This window comes from Phaenicophaeus curvirostris, chromosome 9 (genome assembly GCF_032191515.1).
Source record: "Phaenicophaeus curvirostris isolate KB17595 chromosome 9, BPBGC_Pcur_1.0, whole genome shotgun sequence".
In the NCBI taxonomy this organism is placed as follows: Eukaryota; Metazoa; Chordata; class Aves; order Cuculiformes; family Cuculidae; genus Phaenicophaeus; species Phaenicophaeus curvirostris.
This window is the reverse complement of record NC_091400.1, coordinates 13,169,507-13,185,350: the sequence shown is the minus strand read 5'-3', so window position 1 is coordinate 13,185,350 and position 15,844 is coordinate 13,169,507. Positions and strand designations below refer to the sequence as shown.

General features: G+C 47.7%; 1 protein-coding gene across 2 annotated transcripts in view; it reads left to right on the top strand.

The window, feature by feature from the left end:
* HPSE2 (heparanase 2 (inactive)) overlaps positions 1-15,844 on the top strand; it is a 112,281-nt gene that overhangs the window by 71,419 nt on the left and 25,018 nt on the right. For both annotated transcript variants that reach the window (XM_069863552.1, XM_069863551.1), the window contains 3 exons: positions 1,976-2,149; positions 2,723-2,894; positions 13,217-13,264. In XM_069863552.1, coding sequence (XP_069719653.1) covers positions 1,976-2,149; positions 2,723-2,894; positions 13,217-13,264 — 394 coding nt within the window. The remainder of the gene's footprint in view (positions 1-1,975; positions 2,150-2,722; positions 2,895-13,216; positions 13,265-15,844) is intronic.

Here is a 15,844-nt window from a genome sequence, read left to right as displayed (position 1 = left end):
CTTTCTTCTCCTTTCCATGACTTTGCTGCAGTCTATTAAATGTTAGCTATTCAGTTAGCTTATTTTCTTGACCCTCCTGAAAACACTGCTTTTAAAATAAGTTTATTCTTCTCAGGCCTTGGATCTGGCTCTGTATTCCCTGAGGCTTTCAGTGGCCAGGATAGGTGACAGAATAAAGCAGACATCAGACTGTGAGCAGCTTATCCTGACTGGAGTGAGCAGCTCCTGGCTGTCACCATCTCATTTCCCTCTTCGTCTAGCAGTGTAGACACAGGGATTTTTGAAGCATTGCCCCTGGACTTAAAGCCATTCCCTTGGCTATAGTGGAGCATACTATAACCTTAGTGCCATAGCAAACGTGATGTATGTATTCTCCAGTACTTTATACACCTCTTCACTGGAAATGTGTAAAGAAACCCAGAGCTGGCTGCCTAGACCCTTCAGTTTAATAGCAAATTACTTGTAGCTGCTCTTGGTGAGTGTATTTCTCACTGCGGCTCAGCCTAGATCAGGGTTAGATCACCTTCTGGAGAGAATATCATGTGCACTCATGTCAAAAGCCTTAAAAACCATCAAGGTATAAGACCTAAATGGCTTCCTTGCTGCCTGCAAGCCCTGCTCTCCTGTCAGTAGATTTCTTCAGTGTGGTTTGTTCTTGACACATTCCTGTGGCTGTTGATCATCTCTTTATATTTTGTAAGTGCTGACAAGCAGCTTGATTATTTGTCCAACTATTTTTCTGGGACCTGAAGCCAGTCTGCTTACTCTGTAATTTCTCAGCACCTCCTTCCCTTTTCTGAAAGCAGAGCCCTCGCTCTGCCCTTTCCAACCTCCTGGAACCTCCCCGTCCCTGGTGGCCACTCACAGTTAAGTGGTTGCCTCTCCGAGGCTGCTTCAGGAAGCTCGCCGAGTGTCCTGGGATGCAGTTCAACAGGCAGGGATGATTTAAAAAAAAAAAAAATCACAGTTATCTAATTACTCTCTAACCAAATCTCCTCTTGCCGTTGCTTGAGTTTATATCCTGTTAGTGCCGGCATCCTATTAACACTGGCATTACCTTCATCAGGCATTTGACTGCGTTTGAGTTTTTAGGGAAGCCTGAAGCAAGAAAAAAATGCATTAAGCATTGTGGCTCTCCCAGCAGTGTCCAATGCTAGTGTCACTGCTCCCTGAATAGTGAGATCTTTCTTTGATATCTACTTTTGCTGCTGGGTGGTGGTCCACTGCTCATCAAGGCCTCAGCATGGCAGGGGAGATGCCAGCTGGGGAACAGTGGGGACAGCAGGTAGGATGAGAATCCTGCAAAGACCACAGCACCCCAGAAGGGCGACCCCAGCAGCAGGGCTTGGCCAGACTGTCACCAGGCAAGGAACCCCGCACTCTCTCTGAGCAAAATGGATGTCACAAAGCTTCTCTCTTTGTGTGCAGAGCAGAGGACAGCTGGGTGTGTGTGGTGCACAACTTGGAGGTTCTAATTGATTATTGCTGGGGTTTGGTTGCTGCACAAGGGGCTATGGGATCAAAAAGCAGCCTGTGGTGATGTGCAGGAGAGGTGGGTGATGAACTGGCAGCCCTGGGGTGGTGATCTCCTCCTCTGCTCCTCAGGCACTGTTGGGATCTGCTCTGAAAAAAGGGGCAAGGCAGGGTAAGAACAGGAAAGGATGACCTTTACTTGCCAAGAACAGATGAAAAGAAATGTTATAAAGTCACCTGTCTCTGGTAACATGGCCCCTAGCTCTGACACAGTGGTGGAGGGCATCCAAGTTTCATGCTGGAAGGAGATGAACCCACACCTGGAATACTATCCTGGTTTCAAAGGTCAGGTGCATTTCTGCAGTTACAGATGTCACAGGGGTGGCATTTGACCCTGGCTCATCCTACACAGAAGGCAAGGTCTGATGGACAGCAGGATCCTTTGAACCTCCCTGGAACTAGCTTTCATTTGAATTACAAAGTGTTTTTTGTTTCTTCCCAGCCAGGTCTCTAGACAAACTCTATAACTTTGCTGACTGCTCTGGCCTTCACCTGATCTTTGCACTGAATGCTTTGCGCCGAAATCCCAACAACTCTTGGAACAGCTCCAATGCCCTCAGCCTGCTGAAGTACAGTGCCAGCAAGAAGTACAACATCTCCTGGGAGCTGGGCAACGGTGAGTGTGGGAACAGGAGAGACACAGGAATGGAGCTGCTATAGCAGAAAGGTTTTCCCTTTTGGAAGAGGATATTTTCAGATCACAGGATGCTTTGCCAGTGTAGCTTCAGAGAGATTTTAAGTCCCCTGCTACAAGGCAGCATCATCCCTAACACACACCTGGCAGACCTGGCATGTGTATGTTAGTTGCACGTTTCCATCAGCTGATATTAAACACATGAAATGTTTCTGTCCTGGCTGCTGGGCACAGCTGATCTCAGGGTGGCTAGATGAGCAGCTACATGGACTTGTGTGGTGGCAGCAGTTCCAGAAGTGAGGGGCTCCGTGGGCAGAGGAGCATGAGACCAAGGTGTGGGTCTTTCACACAGCAAAAGGGGCACAAGAGGAGGTGCTGGCACAACAGGGCAAGCAATTGCCCTCATCCACTCCTCAGAGGCTGCTCCACAGAGCAAGCAGGCAGCTCTGCAGATCTCAAGCTGTGCGACAGCGTGTAAGCTGTGTGTCTCTCTCCGGAAGTGCAGATGAAGGAGCAGAGCTGGCAAGCCTTGCTTGTCTATTTTTATTTTCCCAGAGCCCAATAACTATCGGACCCTGATTGGCCGCTCAGTGAATGGCAGCCAGCTGGGGAAGGACTACATCCAGCTGAGAAGCCTTCTGCAGCTTATCCGCACTTATTCCAAAGCAAACCTCTACGGGCCAAACATTGGGAGGCCCAGAAAGAACGTCATTGCTCTCCTGGAAGGGTAAGTGGTGTTGCTTTGATCAAAAAGAGATCAGAAATCCTTCCTGAGACTGATGCCCTTTGCAGCAGGTAGACTTGCTCTTTGGGTTCCCAATGTCCAACAGGTGCCAGGACAGCAAGGCTCTGTGTCAGCACAGTACCAGAAGCTTTGGGACGTGGTCATCCATGCTGCTAAACTTATGCAGAGGACCTTGATGAGATTTTTGGATTGGGTTGATTAACACTCCCCCCAAGTATTCCCAGCGTTTCCCAACTATAGGCAGCCTGAGGTGTCCACTTTATTGAGATATGAAGATAGTGATGTAGATGCTGGCTTCTGCATGCTTGAGGTCTGAAGGGACAGGAACTGGGTCCTAACACCACTTACCAGTGTAGGTATCATCTCAAGAGTCCTCCTGGACAAGTTGCTTTGCTCTTTCTATTTGGTGACTTCTCCCTGTGCTTTCTCAATCTGTGCAGAGGAAGAACTTGTAGCAACTTTCTTCACTGGCTGAGCCCTCTGCTCCCTCCTAAGAGAATTGCCATGTCTCTAGTTTGGGGACGCCAGAGGGGGAGGAGCAATGGTGACAGTGAGGGATGCAGACACCTGGAGGTGACATTGGACAGCTACAGGAACCAGGGAGGTGTGGGAGCCTGCTGGCAGCAGGAATTGGGACTGTGCAGCTCGAAGGCTGTGCAGCAGAGGGGAAATTCCCTGCAGGACTGTAAACAGAAACTCCAGTGCAGAGGGCTGGGCAGGGGGAGGTGTGGAAGGGATTCTGCTGGGAGCAAAGCTGGGTCTAGCATTCATTAACATCTGCATGAATGATCTGGCAGAAACAATAAACAGCACACTGATGCAGTCCCCGGCGAGGTGGGGAGGGAGCCGAGGCCAGATTCTCAGCTCTGTTGCAGCACAGAAACAGCACAAAGAAACCATAAAGCTGGTTGAACCAGCTGTGACGCCAGCATCCCTCCTGGCACTGAAAGTTGGGGAGCAGCCCCTGCATCCACACCACGACTGCCATTGATGCCACACGAGCACATCATTAGCTGGAGCCCCCATGTTCAGTACAGTGCGGTGAAAGCGGCAAGAGGAAGGGTTTTACAAAATGTTTTAGTAGCCTTGATCAGCGGGAAATCTATTAGCACCAGGAGGAGCGGGCTGAGTAAGGAAAACAACAGGGATGAAAGCCAAGAATCTCTTAGAGAAAAGGAAGTTCTACTGCTATGTTTGCCCGTCGTGTGCTGCAGCCGGGTCCCAGGGAAGACAGTTTGGAAGAGCTAAGTTGCACGGCCAGGGTGGTCTAGAGGCTCTGCATTGCTGGAGCTGTGCTCTGCCTGACGATGACTCCGGGAGTGAGGCTGTCACATACAGTTTTATAGAGAGGGTGGCAGAAGCATCATCTCTAATAAAAGGGAAGGCAGGTAAGAGCTAGGGTTTGAATAGCCCTGGTGACAGAGTGGTGGGGCTCTCCAGACCCCCACAGTGGTCTGGAAGAGCTGTATCAAGCATGCCTGCTCTCCAAGCAATATGCTGTTTCTCTGCTGCCATCCTGCCTGTGAGGGTGATGCCGGTCCACAGGCTGTCAAAGTCATCTCTCACTCCCATGGAGAAGTCTTGTGTCCTGCACTCCAACTCTTGTGTCCTACACTCCCTGGTGTCTGCAGCTCCTGGTGGGTGGCACGTGCCTGCATGGCCTTACAGCCCATGGGGTCCTGTGACACAAGAGCTGCTTGTCGTCCCACATAAAGACCCCATTATTACCAGACAGGGCATAAGGAGGAGGAACAAGTCTGATTACACAAAGACAAAGGGCTAAACACTCCTTTGCAGTATTTGGCAGTGGAGTTGCAAAAGGACGAACAAATAAACCCCGGTGCCTAAGCTGCTTGACAGCATGATCTTTATTCCTAGCAGCTCCCTCAGTGCTACCAAGAGCTCTGACTTCTGCAGGAGCATCGCAGAAGTGGTCAGTGGGATGTGACTCAGCATGTGCCTGGGGCTGTCACAGCCAGGACATGCCTCTCAGGATCCTGAAAGCCCCACACAGGCAGCAAGCAGGAGAGAGGAGAAGGTATTTAGGAAGGTGTTCTCAATGGTATGCCAGCTGTCTGCCTTGCTGGACAACCATCAGTGGTCTACATAGTGCTCACAGCAGGATGAAGGCTCCGGAGTGAATAAATTATGTGTAGTGAATAGTCCCAATGATGTGAAATCTGCAAAATTTTTCTCTTATTTTAAAAAATGTGATGAACAGTAGAAGTCAAATGGGTAGGAAGAGGTATGCCAAACTGAATATTATGACTCAGATGCTAAGTAAGGCTGGATGGCAGGGAAGAGACAGCCCAGAGCAGAGGATGGTATGGGTGGATTAGTCTGCCAGGCAAGCAGTGTCCTGTTACACAATGCGAGGAAGCAGGTTTTGGTGGGGGAAATGAGAGTTATGAGATGAAGTGGAGAAGGAGAGCTTCAAGCGACCTAGATAATGATCTCCAAAAGTAGAAGCTGGAGTTAGATATTTTACAAGGGAAGTCTCTAGTTACTCGAGATCCTGAAACACTCAGAGAAAAGTCTTATGGTGAAGTCTTACCTAAAATTACTTTTTCCTATTATATTCTCTGTGTTCCAAACATTGTAGTCTATTGTTTAACCATTATCTCAAGCAACCAAGCTAAACTTATTCATTATGTTTAAACTTTGTCCTGCTGCAATGGTAGTGTGAACATGAATTGAGTATTGCTCTCTGCTGTGTAGCAGTCTCTGTCCATCTCACTGGTCAGAGGTGGATTCCTCCAGAGCCATTCTGACCCAATCCTGGGGCCTTTACCTCCAGGACAGGGTGAGACTGAACCCCTCTTGTGGTGCCCACCTTTCTCTGGGGCCTGCTGGAGAGGCTAGATGATAACAACAGGTTTGCAGCCTGTAGGGGTGTGTGCATGCTGTCCCAATGCCAAGGCTGCCCTATGGCAGGTGACGCTGAGCTGTGCTAGGTGAAACCTATGCAATTCCTGATGATGGAAGTAGGATATGGTGAGGAGAGGAGAGAGCCCATCCTGAAACACGTCAGCACGGGCTTTACACACCCATCACTGCTGAGTTATGGCTCCTGATGTTGTGCACCACCCTGTCTGGCTCAATGGCTCAGAACAACCAGGGAGCATTTCAGAGTCACTCTGGGCTGGCTAGTCCTGGAGGCTGGACCACTACTGCTCAACTAAGGACAGGTTCTGCAGTGATGGAGCATTGCTCTGGGGCCTGCGGTGCAGGAGGCTAGAAATGATGTCTTGTGAATGCACAGGTGCAAGAGGGAATTTCTCCAGACACAACTAACAGTTGAGTTTCATGAGGTGTTAATTAGACCATTCATGCAGCCTGAGCTGTTGGAGAGCAGACCATGTTAGCTACCTACTGTGTCTTTGGATACAGGAATCCCAAAACTGCTCAGAATTTGTTTGGGGAAAAAATGTGGGATTCTAAGGAATTAACATAGATTTAAACAGCAGATCAGGAATCAGACACAAAGATTAATGTATGCCTGAATCACACATTCAGTGCTGGAAGAGAAGAAACACAAGGGAAAACTATTAGGAAGAGGAGATGCTAACACGTGTTAAAGCTCAGAACATGTGGTACAAGACTTAGGCCAGCATGTCTTGGCAGATTTGGCTAGGGAGTCTCATGACCTGTTGTTCCTCAGCTGGTGTAGCCACAGGACACTCACAAGCAGCTGGTTGCTACCTCCACCACAGTGGGAGCCCCAGTGCCAGGAGGATAGAAGCTGGCAGGACCTTGCATTGTGCTGGGCTAGCTGCTGTGGGTGCTCTGTGGCCACTTTGTTTCCTGAGCCTGCTGAAGTCACCAGAGCGGTGACAATCTTGTCTGGAGCTATAGCCTTTCTCTACCGCCTCATCGCCCAGCTCTGAGCTATCAAACCTGCTGCCTCCTCGGCTTTCTGTCTGCCTGTCTCCCAGTCTCCTTGGCTGCTGCTTTCACCGTTGCATGTCATAGAGCCAGGCACCTCCAGCAGCAGAAGGCAAGGAAGCTCCCACATATCAATCCTCATTTTGCAAGACACAAGAGTTGCTCATTCTTCATGATTTTGCTTCCTCCTACTCCTGTTTTTTTTGTGCCTGTGGAGAGTTAGCCACCCATCTGGGTGACTTTGGCTCGTTTTAGTGTTGATGTCATTCTACAGTGCTCTGAAAGGAGCCTATAAAGGTGAGGAAGCTCATTTGTGTGGCTATGAAGCCCTTCCTCCCTGCCAGCTGTGGACATGGCAGGGTTGGGAGGGGTGACAGAGGTGATGTCTTGATTATCTGTGGGCAGCCCAGGTAGGGGACAAGCTAAAACCTGTCTCAGTCCCCAGCCCTGCTTCATGCATCCACAAATCAACCCTAGGCAGCTTGGTGGTTAGGCTGATGATCTGTGCATCTCATAAAATTTTCCAAGCCTAGGTCCCTGTATTGGTACTTACGTGGTAGAGAACAACGTTAGCTTATAGCTCATGAAATGTCATAGGCTGTATGCTTCAGGTCGAACACGGCCAGAGGCCAAAGCGAAATCAAGGTGATAAAAATGGGAGAGTCTGTGGCAGTGTTTTTATGATGACTGCCTATGGCTTGCATCCATGCCTCCATGAGGACAAAGATAGCTGTGGCTGTTTGGGCAGGTCAGCACATGTCAGTGGGTTCAAGCGTTGCTTTTTATCTGCAACCTCTGCTGGAGTAGCAGCCAGAGGCAGTGCGGGGAAAGAGCTTGTTTGTTTAAATTCAAGTAGGGAAGAGAAGCGACAGCTCTGGGGTGAGCATGGAATACTCAGTATCCAGCAGAGAGAAGCACTCTTGGGTGGGTTTGAGGAAGAATCATAAAACCCTTTGTTTTTTTGGAAGCTCTGTTTTGACTGACTTGCTTTAAAAAGTAAATCTTTACTCTATTGGCCTAAGGCTTTTTAGTGCTGCTGCAAAGGCAAGTGTGTCTCAGTCGGCACAGCCAGAAGGTTCACCCTTATGCAAGCTACTGCAAGTTTTGTGACACAAGCTGTACAGGGACATTGAATAGGTCCAGAGCAAGAATTTTGTGCAAAAAAAATCAAGCCATGGGACAAGCAACAGTAAACTAATGATACAAAAGGAGGAGGTCATTGCAGTATGCTCTGGTAGAATTTAATTTATGAGTGAATCCATTCATAAATACATTGAAATGCAGCGTGAAGGATGCGATGGAGCATTTTGTGGTTAGTTACATAGTAGGGTCAAGGATCTGAGATGTAAGCAAAGGATTTAGCCATTGCTCTTTCAGGAGGAAAGGGTTAAAATAGTTCTTGTTGCAGCAAATCTGGATGGCTGGAATGACAAAATCACAGTCACCGGTATTGGAAGAACAAAATGGGTAAGAAAAGACATAGATGAGATTGTGCCACTGTATAAGTACCTAATGTACCTTCATCCTGATTGCTATCTACAGTCTTAGTTATTTGGTCTCAAAAGAGTAATAGAACCAGGACAGTTCCAGGGAGAGGAGCTGAGAATGTGCGGATGTATGTAATGTCTTCTACATGAGAAGAGATTAAATAGGCTATACCTCTTCAGCTCAGAAAACAGACAGCTCAGAGGCAGTGTTATTGAGGTGCATGAGCCTATGAATGGGGTGTTTTTCCCACTGTGCAAAAGGCAGTTTTGGAGGAAGCTTTGGGAAGAAGAATGAAGCTTTTTCACATGGGATGGAATTGCATTGAAGAAGTCACTGTCACAAGATATTGTGGTGGCCAGAGGTTTGTGTTCAGAAAGGAAGTCGCCATCAGTCTTTGCTCTGGCATGAAATCCTTGTCTAAAATCTACAGGTCAAAGTTTTTACAGCAGGTGTCATGAGTTGCGTCCAGAACCTGTCTCTGCTGCTGCAGGTATTTGTGCTTCTGGAGCCTGAAAACATTAGTAAGTGAACCTTGTGCCTTAGTCCCCCCTTCACCAACCAGTTCTGACCCAAGATAAGGCTATTTCTGCTCATCACTGTTGGCTCTGAGGGCAGAGTTCTGCAACCCAGCTCTAGGGATCCATCACAGGACCACAGGCAGGCCAGCATTGCTCCTACATTTGGGACTAAGAGGGGAGCCGTTTACTTTCATAGTACACCAAGGAGTAACAGATTAAAAAAAACATGTATGTGAAATCCAGCACTCAGGAGCCAGACAATGATGCTAAACCAGCCTGTGCGATGGTAACTTCCCTCTTTCTGCAGCTGCATTCTTTGTTACAGGATTACTTTTTTTATTATTTAAAGGATGACAATCTGCAATTACCTGCACGGAGAAGAGATTTCCAAATGCAGATGGCTCTTAAATGTATCAGGAATAAGCCTAGGAAGTTCCAGTGGCTGGAAGCTGAAGCCAGAAACATTCAGATGAGAAATAGCATACTTGGAGGCTAATTAACCATGGGAGCAATTTGCTTAAGGTTGCAGTAGGTGCTCTGTGACTGGCAAGTATCACTCAGGACAGGAGATCTTCTTCAGAGGTGTGCCCACACTCATGTGGAAGTTACAGGCGTGGGAGATGTGGCTATGGGAGAGGTCAGGTTTGAGCCATGGTTTCACATTATAGAGTTGTCAATACCATCTCATGGTCATGCAGCCCTCCTGCCCTACTCTTCCACAGTGCGTTCCTGACCTTTGAGGTGCTGTCCCATATTGTTCCAGTATTACCATTTCTAGGACAGCGCTGTGAACTGGTTTGGGTGACTGATCAATGTTAAATAACGTTTTTCTCAGTGCTTGTTTAAAAGCAAGCTCAAGCCTCACTTCTAGATCAATGGAAGGCCCCACAAGTAGTAATGTTGGCATGGAATACTGGCATACAGGCAGCTGCAAGGGTAAGGAGGAGAACATATCCCAGCTCAGTGGTGTTATCTCATCCTCAGTATCACAACCTCCTTGCCTGCGGTTCCTATTCCTCTGTGTCCCTCTGATGAGTTGTTTTCCCACCTATAGGTGCTGCCCCAGCAGTTTTGGAGGACTTTTACCGCACAGGTGTGCCCTGGGGCTGGCACCCATCTGAATTACAAGACATCACTACAGCAGTTGCCCACATTGCCCACACAGCGAGGGCTGAGCTTATCTTAACTGCTTCTGGGGAGCGATTTACTGCACATGCGCTGCACGGTCGATTGATGCTCACAAAGAAAGGCCAATCTGCAGGAAAATGGCAGATTTACTGCACCAGCCCAGCCCATCTGTGCCGCACATGTGCAGGGATCTGAACCCTTCCGGAAGCATCTGGTTTGCTCTGCCTACACCATGCTGCACACATGGACATCATGCAGTCCAGGAAATCCCAGACAAAAATGTGCCACTGCTGGTCATTTGGACCATATGGATCTTCACTGGCCTCAAAATCTGTGGTCTGAGCAGCACAGGTGCTACAGGAACAAAGGAATTAGTAACATCTGTATTGCTAGAATGAGGATATTTGGATACCTCTGCATTGCTGCATCTCCACCTGTCCTGGGCTTTCATCTCTTGCTCATGCAGTACCACTTGTTGGCTGCTGAGCTGCTCTAGGTTCTTTTGGGAGGGTAGAGACTGTTGCTGAAGTCATCTGAGGTGCTCCAGGCACAACTACGCCATTAAGGCAGGACTTGGAAGATTTACCAGGAGCTTCTGAACTTCATCCTGCAAAAATAGGAAGGAAGGGAGGAAAGGAGCAAGGAAGGGAGGAAGGAAGGAAGGAAGGAAGGAGGGAAAGCAAAGCAAAATTTGAGCTAGATATGCATCTTTTATAGGAAAAATTGAGAATTACCAGAACTGATTTATTTCACTCTTATGAAGACAGAAGAGGAACACTAAACAAGCCAGGGGCTTTTCATCCTGCTTTTGGTCTGCACTACACTGCCTGGGTGATGCATGGGTCCTAGAACAACATTTTCTTAAGAACTTTTTAACAGGTCAATTAAATTCCTAAAGTCATGGGAGATGGGACACTTGGATGTCCTGCTTCTGCTGCTCCAGGGATATTAGAAACTATACTAAGGGTTTGCTTTGCTTTTCAGCCCCTGCACAAAGACTGCTGTAGAGGGTGCATTTGCAGCAGGGGTGTTGGCACTGTGGAAGCAGCGAGGAAAACCAGAGAGCTTCTTCCTCTGAGCTCAGTCTGCTCATGGTTTTGGACTGTGAGTGAGGAGTGCCAGGCTGAGCCTGAAAAGGTGATTTATTAAAATCCAGGATGGTTTCTTTTGTGGCCAGAACATGAAGTATTTGAGGTTAGAAAGCAAACTGGGCAAATCTTCAAACTCAATTGCAATATATTGATCATCAAACTCAGTATAGATTGTGTTCATAATTTCAGCTAAGAGTTCATTAGTTCACTCCTGCATGCTCCCATGCATTACACTTTAGGCAGTAGTCCCTATATCAAGCATTTAAAACCTAGGATTTGGGGGTTTTGATCCCTTTGGCGTATTTCTCTTTTGTAGAATGGCAGCCTCTCCATAGCAATATTGGCAAAATTCCCTTTGAGCCAGATGAGCTGTGTAAGTTCTGTGGAATTTGCACCTCACTGAGGCTGGTCCAGCTGGTCTCCTCACCCTTCTCAGCTGAGGAGAAACCAGTCTCAAACCATGGCCCTGGCACCGGCCTGTCCCTCAAGAGAAATATAAAAGCATTTGGGAAAGGTAAGCCTGGAAACTGAAGCTCACAGCACTGCTAGGCAACAGAATCAGGCATGCATCAGTGCTATGGGTTTTTACAGCATGTTATTGTTTTTCCATTTCTAATTGTATCTCTTCCCTCTCTGTCTGCAGGGATTTATTACTGCTGCCTTTGCCAGTGTCCTCTTATGCTTCACAGAGTCCAGCTGCCCTTTTGTCCCAGTCTATAATTGACCATCGTCGTTAATTTAAAGTCAGAATGATTGTTTCTGAGCTATATTTAGCCTGAAGTTTGCTGCTTTTATTTCAGACCTGATTAGAGGCTCGTGTGACAGAAAGCTTGCTGCTCTTCCCTGCCTGATAAAAGGTCTCAACTCTCCTCAAAAACCTTTTCCGTCCCCACCCTGAATCCCAGGCTGTCCTGGGGGAGCTGGGGGTCGCAAGACCCAGAACCAGTCATCCCTATGTCCCAATGGAGTCAGGACAGCTGTGTCATGCCTATTGTGTTCCCAGGATCCCTATGTATCATCAAAGAGCAGCCTGAGACAATACAGCATTGTTTTCTTTCTCATCACATTCCCTTGCCTGATCCTGTCATGCGCATGCATTATCACTTCCAAAATGCATCAGCTACACAGTGCATGTTATACTATTGAATAGAAAAGCGGCCTTTTCCAGTTGGTGTGTGCCTTTCTGTGTTTTCATATCAGTGCCCTTAAGTATCAGAATATAGTAACTGCTTGGGCTTCCTCATGGGAGCTGTGATTTTCCAAGGTGCAGTTTGGATTGACAGATCAGGGAGCCAGGGAGGGGGCATCTTGGAGGGCAACAAGCTTGTGCTAGAGGCTGCTGCTGCAGTGATTGCCTTTGGTCCCCATGATTAGGTGTTGCTTTGATATTGGCATTGGCAGCATAAGCAGATACACCTGCATAGACTCAAGTCTGACTCAAACAGGAACTCTCTGGAAGAGGCGTATTTTCTCGGGTCACAAGCCCTCAGGAGACTAATACATGTATATAACTTGCTGTAACCTTGTGCATGGAAGTGCTGTAGTTAGTCATAGGAATGGGTCAAACCAAAAGAGCACCCAGGTCAGAATCCCATCAGTTTGCTAGCAGACAATACTGAAGATAATCAGAAAGAGGGAAGAACGTTGCAGTAGTTGTCTAGCCTTTCCTAGGGGCTTCCTGAGCTGGAGATGGTATCTTTGCATCTAATAGTTTTGCTGGTTTTTATTTCCATTTTCTTCTACTTTCCCAGCCCTTGCTTGAATACTGGCAAAGGGTTCCTCAGCTTAAACATGTTGGGTGAATAAGCGTCTCCTTTTAAGATAGGCATTTAAAACTTTTCCTTTAATCACTATTGAGAGTTGTTGCAGTCATAGAACTAAGTACATACCACAGGACCTTGTTGCTGAAATGCTGTTGTGCTCTGAAAGCTGTCTCTGCCTGCCCCAAAATGATGCTCAGAGCTCTGCTGCCAGCTGGATTTTACTCCATTATTCTCAGCTCTGCTTGCCACAAGCATTTAAATTAAGTATCATTTATTCCTCCTATTTAAGGATGCAAAGGTTTCATTAGAAAGGGTTTATGAGAGTGGTGGCCGTCTTTGGTATCCTGTGATGTAGGATGGGCATGGGTTGTTTTAGAACTTTCCCTGTGACAACATTAGGCTTATATGGTTTCTTCCTCTGTTTTCTATAGGTTCATGAAAGTGGCTGGCAGCACGGTGGATGCTGTTACCTGGCAACAGTAGGTATTCGCCATTACTTCTACTTTCCAACACTAATCGCAGTGATCAGATGATGCTGGGAGCGGAGTTGATGTGCTGTCTGGGTGTGAAGGGGGGCAGATGTGTCATAGCCACCTCCTCTGTCCTCCTGCTGCATTTAAATAGGTGAAAGAGGCTCTGTCCCTCCTTCTGGAGCCTCTTGAACAAATAGAGGAGAGAATGCATTAACCTTTACCACTGCAGCTGAGACAGAGGCTAAAAATACCACTGCCTGCATGCCTGGCCTGCTTGATTGCTGGAAACAAAGCCTGCACTGGACCACCGAGACCCCAGAGACAGGTGGGAGCACAAGCAGCTCCAGGGGTGACCTGAGTGGAGATGACAGGGAAGTAAAAGCCACATGTGACAGATGTAAGGGACCACCTGAAAGCTCTTTTCCTTTCACCCCAATCACTGTCTTTCTTTGACTGCTGGTCTGAAGCTAAGCTGGTTTGGCTTAGAGGAGGCAGAGGCAGCTTAGTCCAATGGTAGATGTGTAATGCCTCAGACTCCACCTTGTTTTGTAAGGAACTCAGATGTCTGTAGACACACTACTGTCCTACACTGCAGATGGAGCCCCAGGAGCAGATGTGAATGGAAAGGGGGTGAATATCCAAGATCCAAGTCCAGCTGGGGCTGCCAGAGAGATGCTGATACCTGATTTCCCCTGGTTCCTACACGTGCTGCCGTTCAGAAGAGGCAGAGCAAGCTCAAGCTGTAGCATTGACTGTTACAAGCACCAATTATGAGAAAGGTTTTCTTATTTGGGGGGAAATCTGTAAACATCTTTTTCCTGCTCTTATTTCCAGCTGCCTCCTCTTGCACACTGTGGCGAGAGGCAGGCTATGTGTCTCTGCAGTGGGAGTACAAATGCCAGTGCAAAGGTGAGGCAGCATGCAAGCTCAAACTGATAGAAAAAGGATTTGTGGGGCAGGCAGGACTCTCTCTTGCCATATAAAGAACATTTCAGAGACAGGCATTCGCTGGAGCAAAAGGTATGGTGACACCCCTCTGTTCCCAGAAAAAGTGGATTTGCTCTGATGCTGGGTTAAACTTCCCACGGTGCACTGGCCTTGAGCAAGGCAGCCAGGATCTCAGGTCCAAGGTGGACTTGTGTGTGCTGCCCACAAGGCTTGTTCCCCAAACCGATCCTCTGGAGCAACCCTTCGTGGCATGCTCTGGTTCCTTTGCTGAAGTGTAGCAGCATAGTTTATAAATCCTATCTCTTTTAAAGCCCACCTGGAGATCTGCTCTTAGGAAGAGCTTAGTCGGTTTTAAGACATGAGATTTTCCTGCAGGTGTTCCTAGGGTCTCTGCATAGGTGTGTTAACCTTGGAGGTTCCTTCAGAAGCAACTGTTGACTTCTCAGAGTGGTTTATAGCACCAGCATCCAGAAAATCGTTATCCTCGAGGAGCTTAGATAGCCACACTGTGCTGCAGTGTTGCTTGCTTGGGTGTTTGTCTCCTGCAGCTTCCTTGCCAGGCAGCAGCAACTTGGTTGCAGTGGGGAGCAGTGGTTGCAACTTGGAGCAGTGGGGTAGAAGAGCATTTGGAGTAGGGTTTGTGTTACTTACAGGCTCACGCTGTGCAATGATGATCTACATCTCAGCTGGGAGCTTGCTTTTCATGATTACATGATGTGCTGATCACATTTACTTAGGTCAGGAATTTACTTTCTGCAACGGGGCTTAGTCACTGGGCCAAGCACTTGGAGGTGTTGAAGGAACAAACTTCAGGGTTCAGATAGTGAAGTTTCATCCTGGTGTGCAGGGACCTTGCCCACATGGCTGCTTTGAAACCTTTTCTTACAGAACCAGGGCAAAGCGCTTGGCAGCTCTGGTGCTTGGCAGCCGTGCTGAAGCAGCATCCTGTGAGCAGAAGGGCTGTTGCAGCTCCCCAAAAGGGTTGACAGAGCTGAGACACTGCTTGCTGACCCATTTACACTGCAGCACAGGCGCCACTTCTTCCCCAGCCCAGGTTTGCTGCTCTGGAGATTGCACCCATATCCGTTTGCAAGGACTGGCAATGGCCGCAGTTCTGAGCTGAGCTTCTGTACTGTTTATGAATAAATGTCAAAACAGTGTCTCATGCCTCTGCTCCAAACAGCAAAACAAAACAAAACAAGTTCCTTTGTATCCAAGAAGAAAATTATTAGCAGGAAACTAAATTGTTGTCTGACTTGAAGTATGAACATTTCTGTTCCAAACCCTAGCCTTCTCCTGGGATATCTGTTATAAATTTGTCAAATCTGTTATACCTTTGAAAAGGCTGTGCTCAATCCAGAAGGGGAATTGAAAGGGAATATATTGCAGGGAACCCTAGTCTCTGTGTGAAAACAGAACATCACTGAAATATAGCTGACAGAAAAGTGACACTGGGTGGAACTAAGCAACCTTGCCAGCCTTTCTCAGTATGGTTTCACTTACATATGTAACTCAGCATGTGTGCCTCCCTCTTCAAAAGTAATGTGTTGCTGGAGAGGGATGTGTGAATAGCTTCAAAATGCTCAGGGAATTTCCACTAAACGAGGGTGTGGCAGGTGGGACTGACAGTGGCTCCCA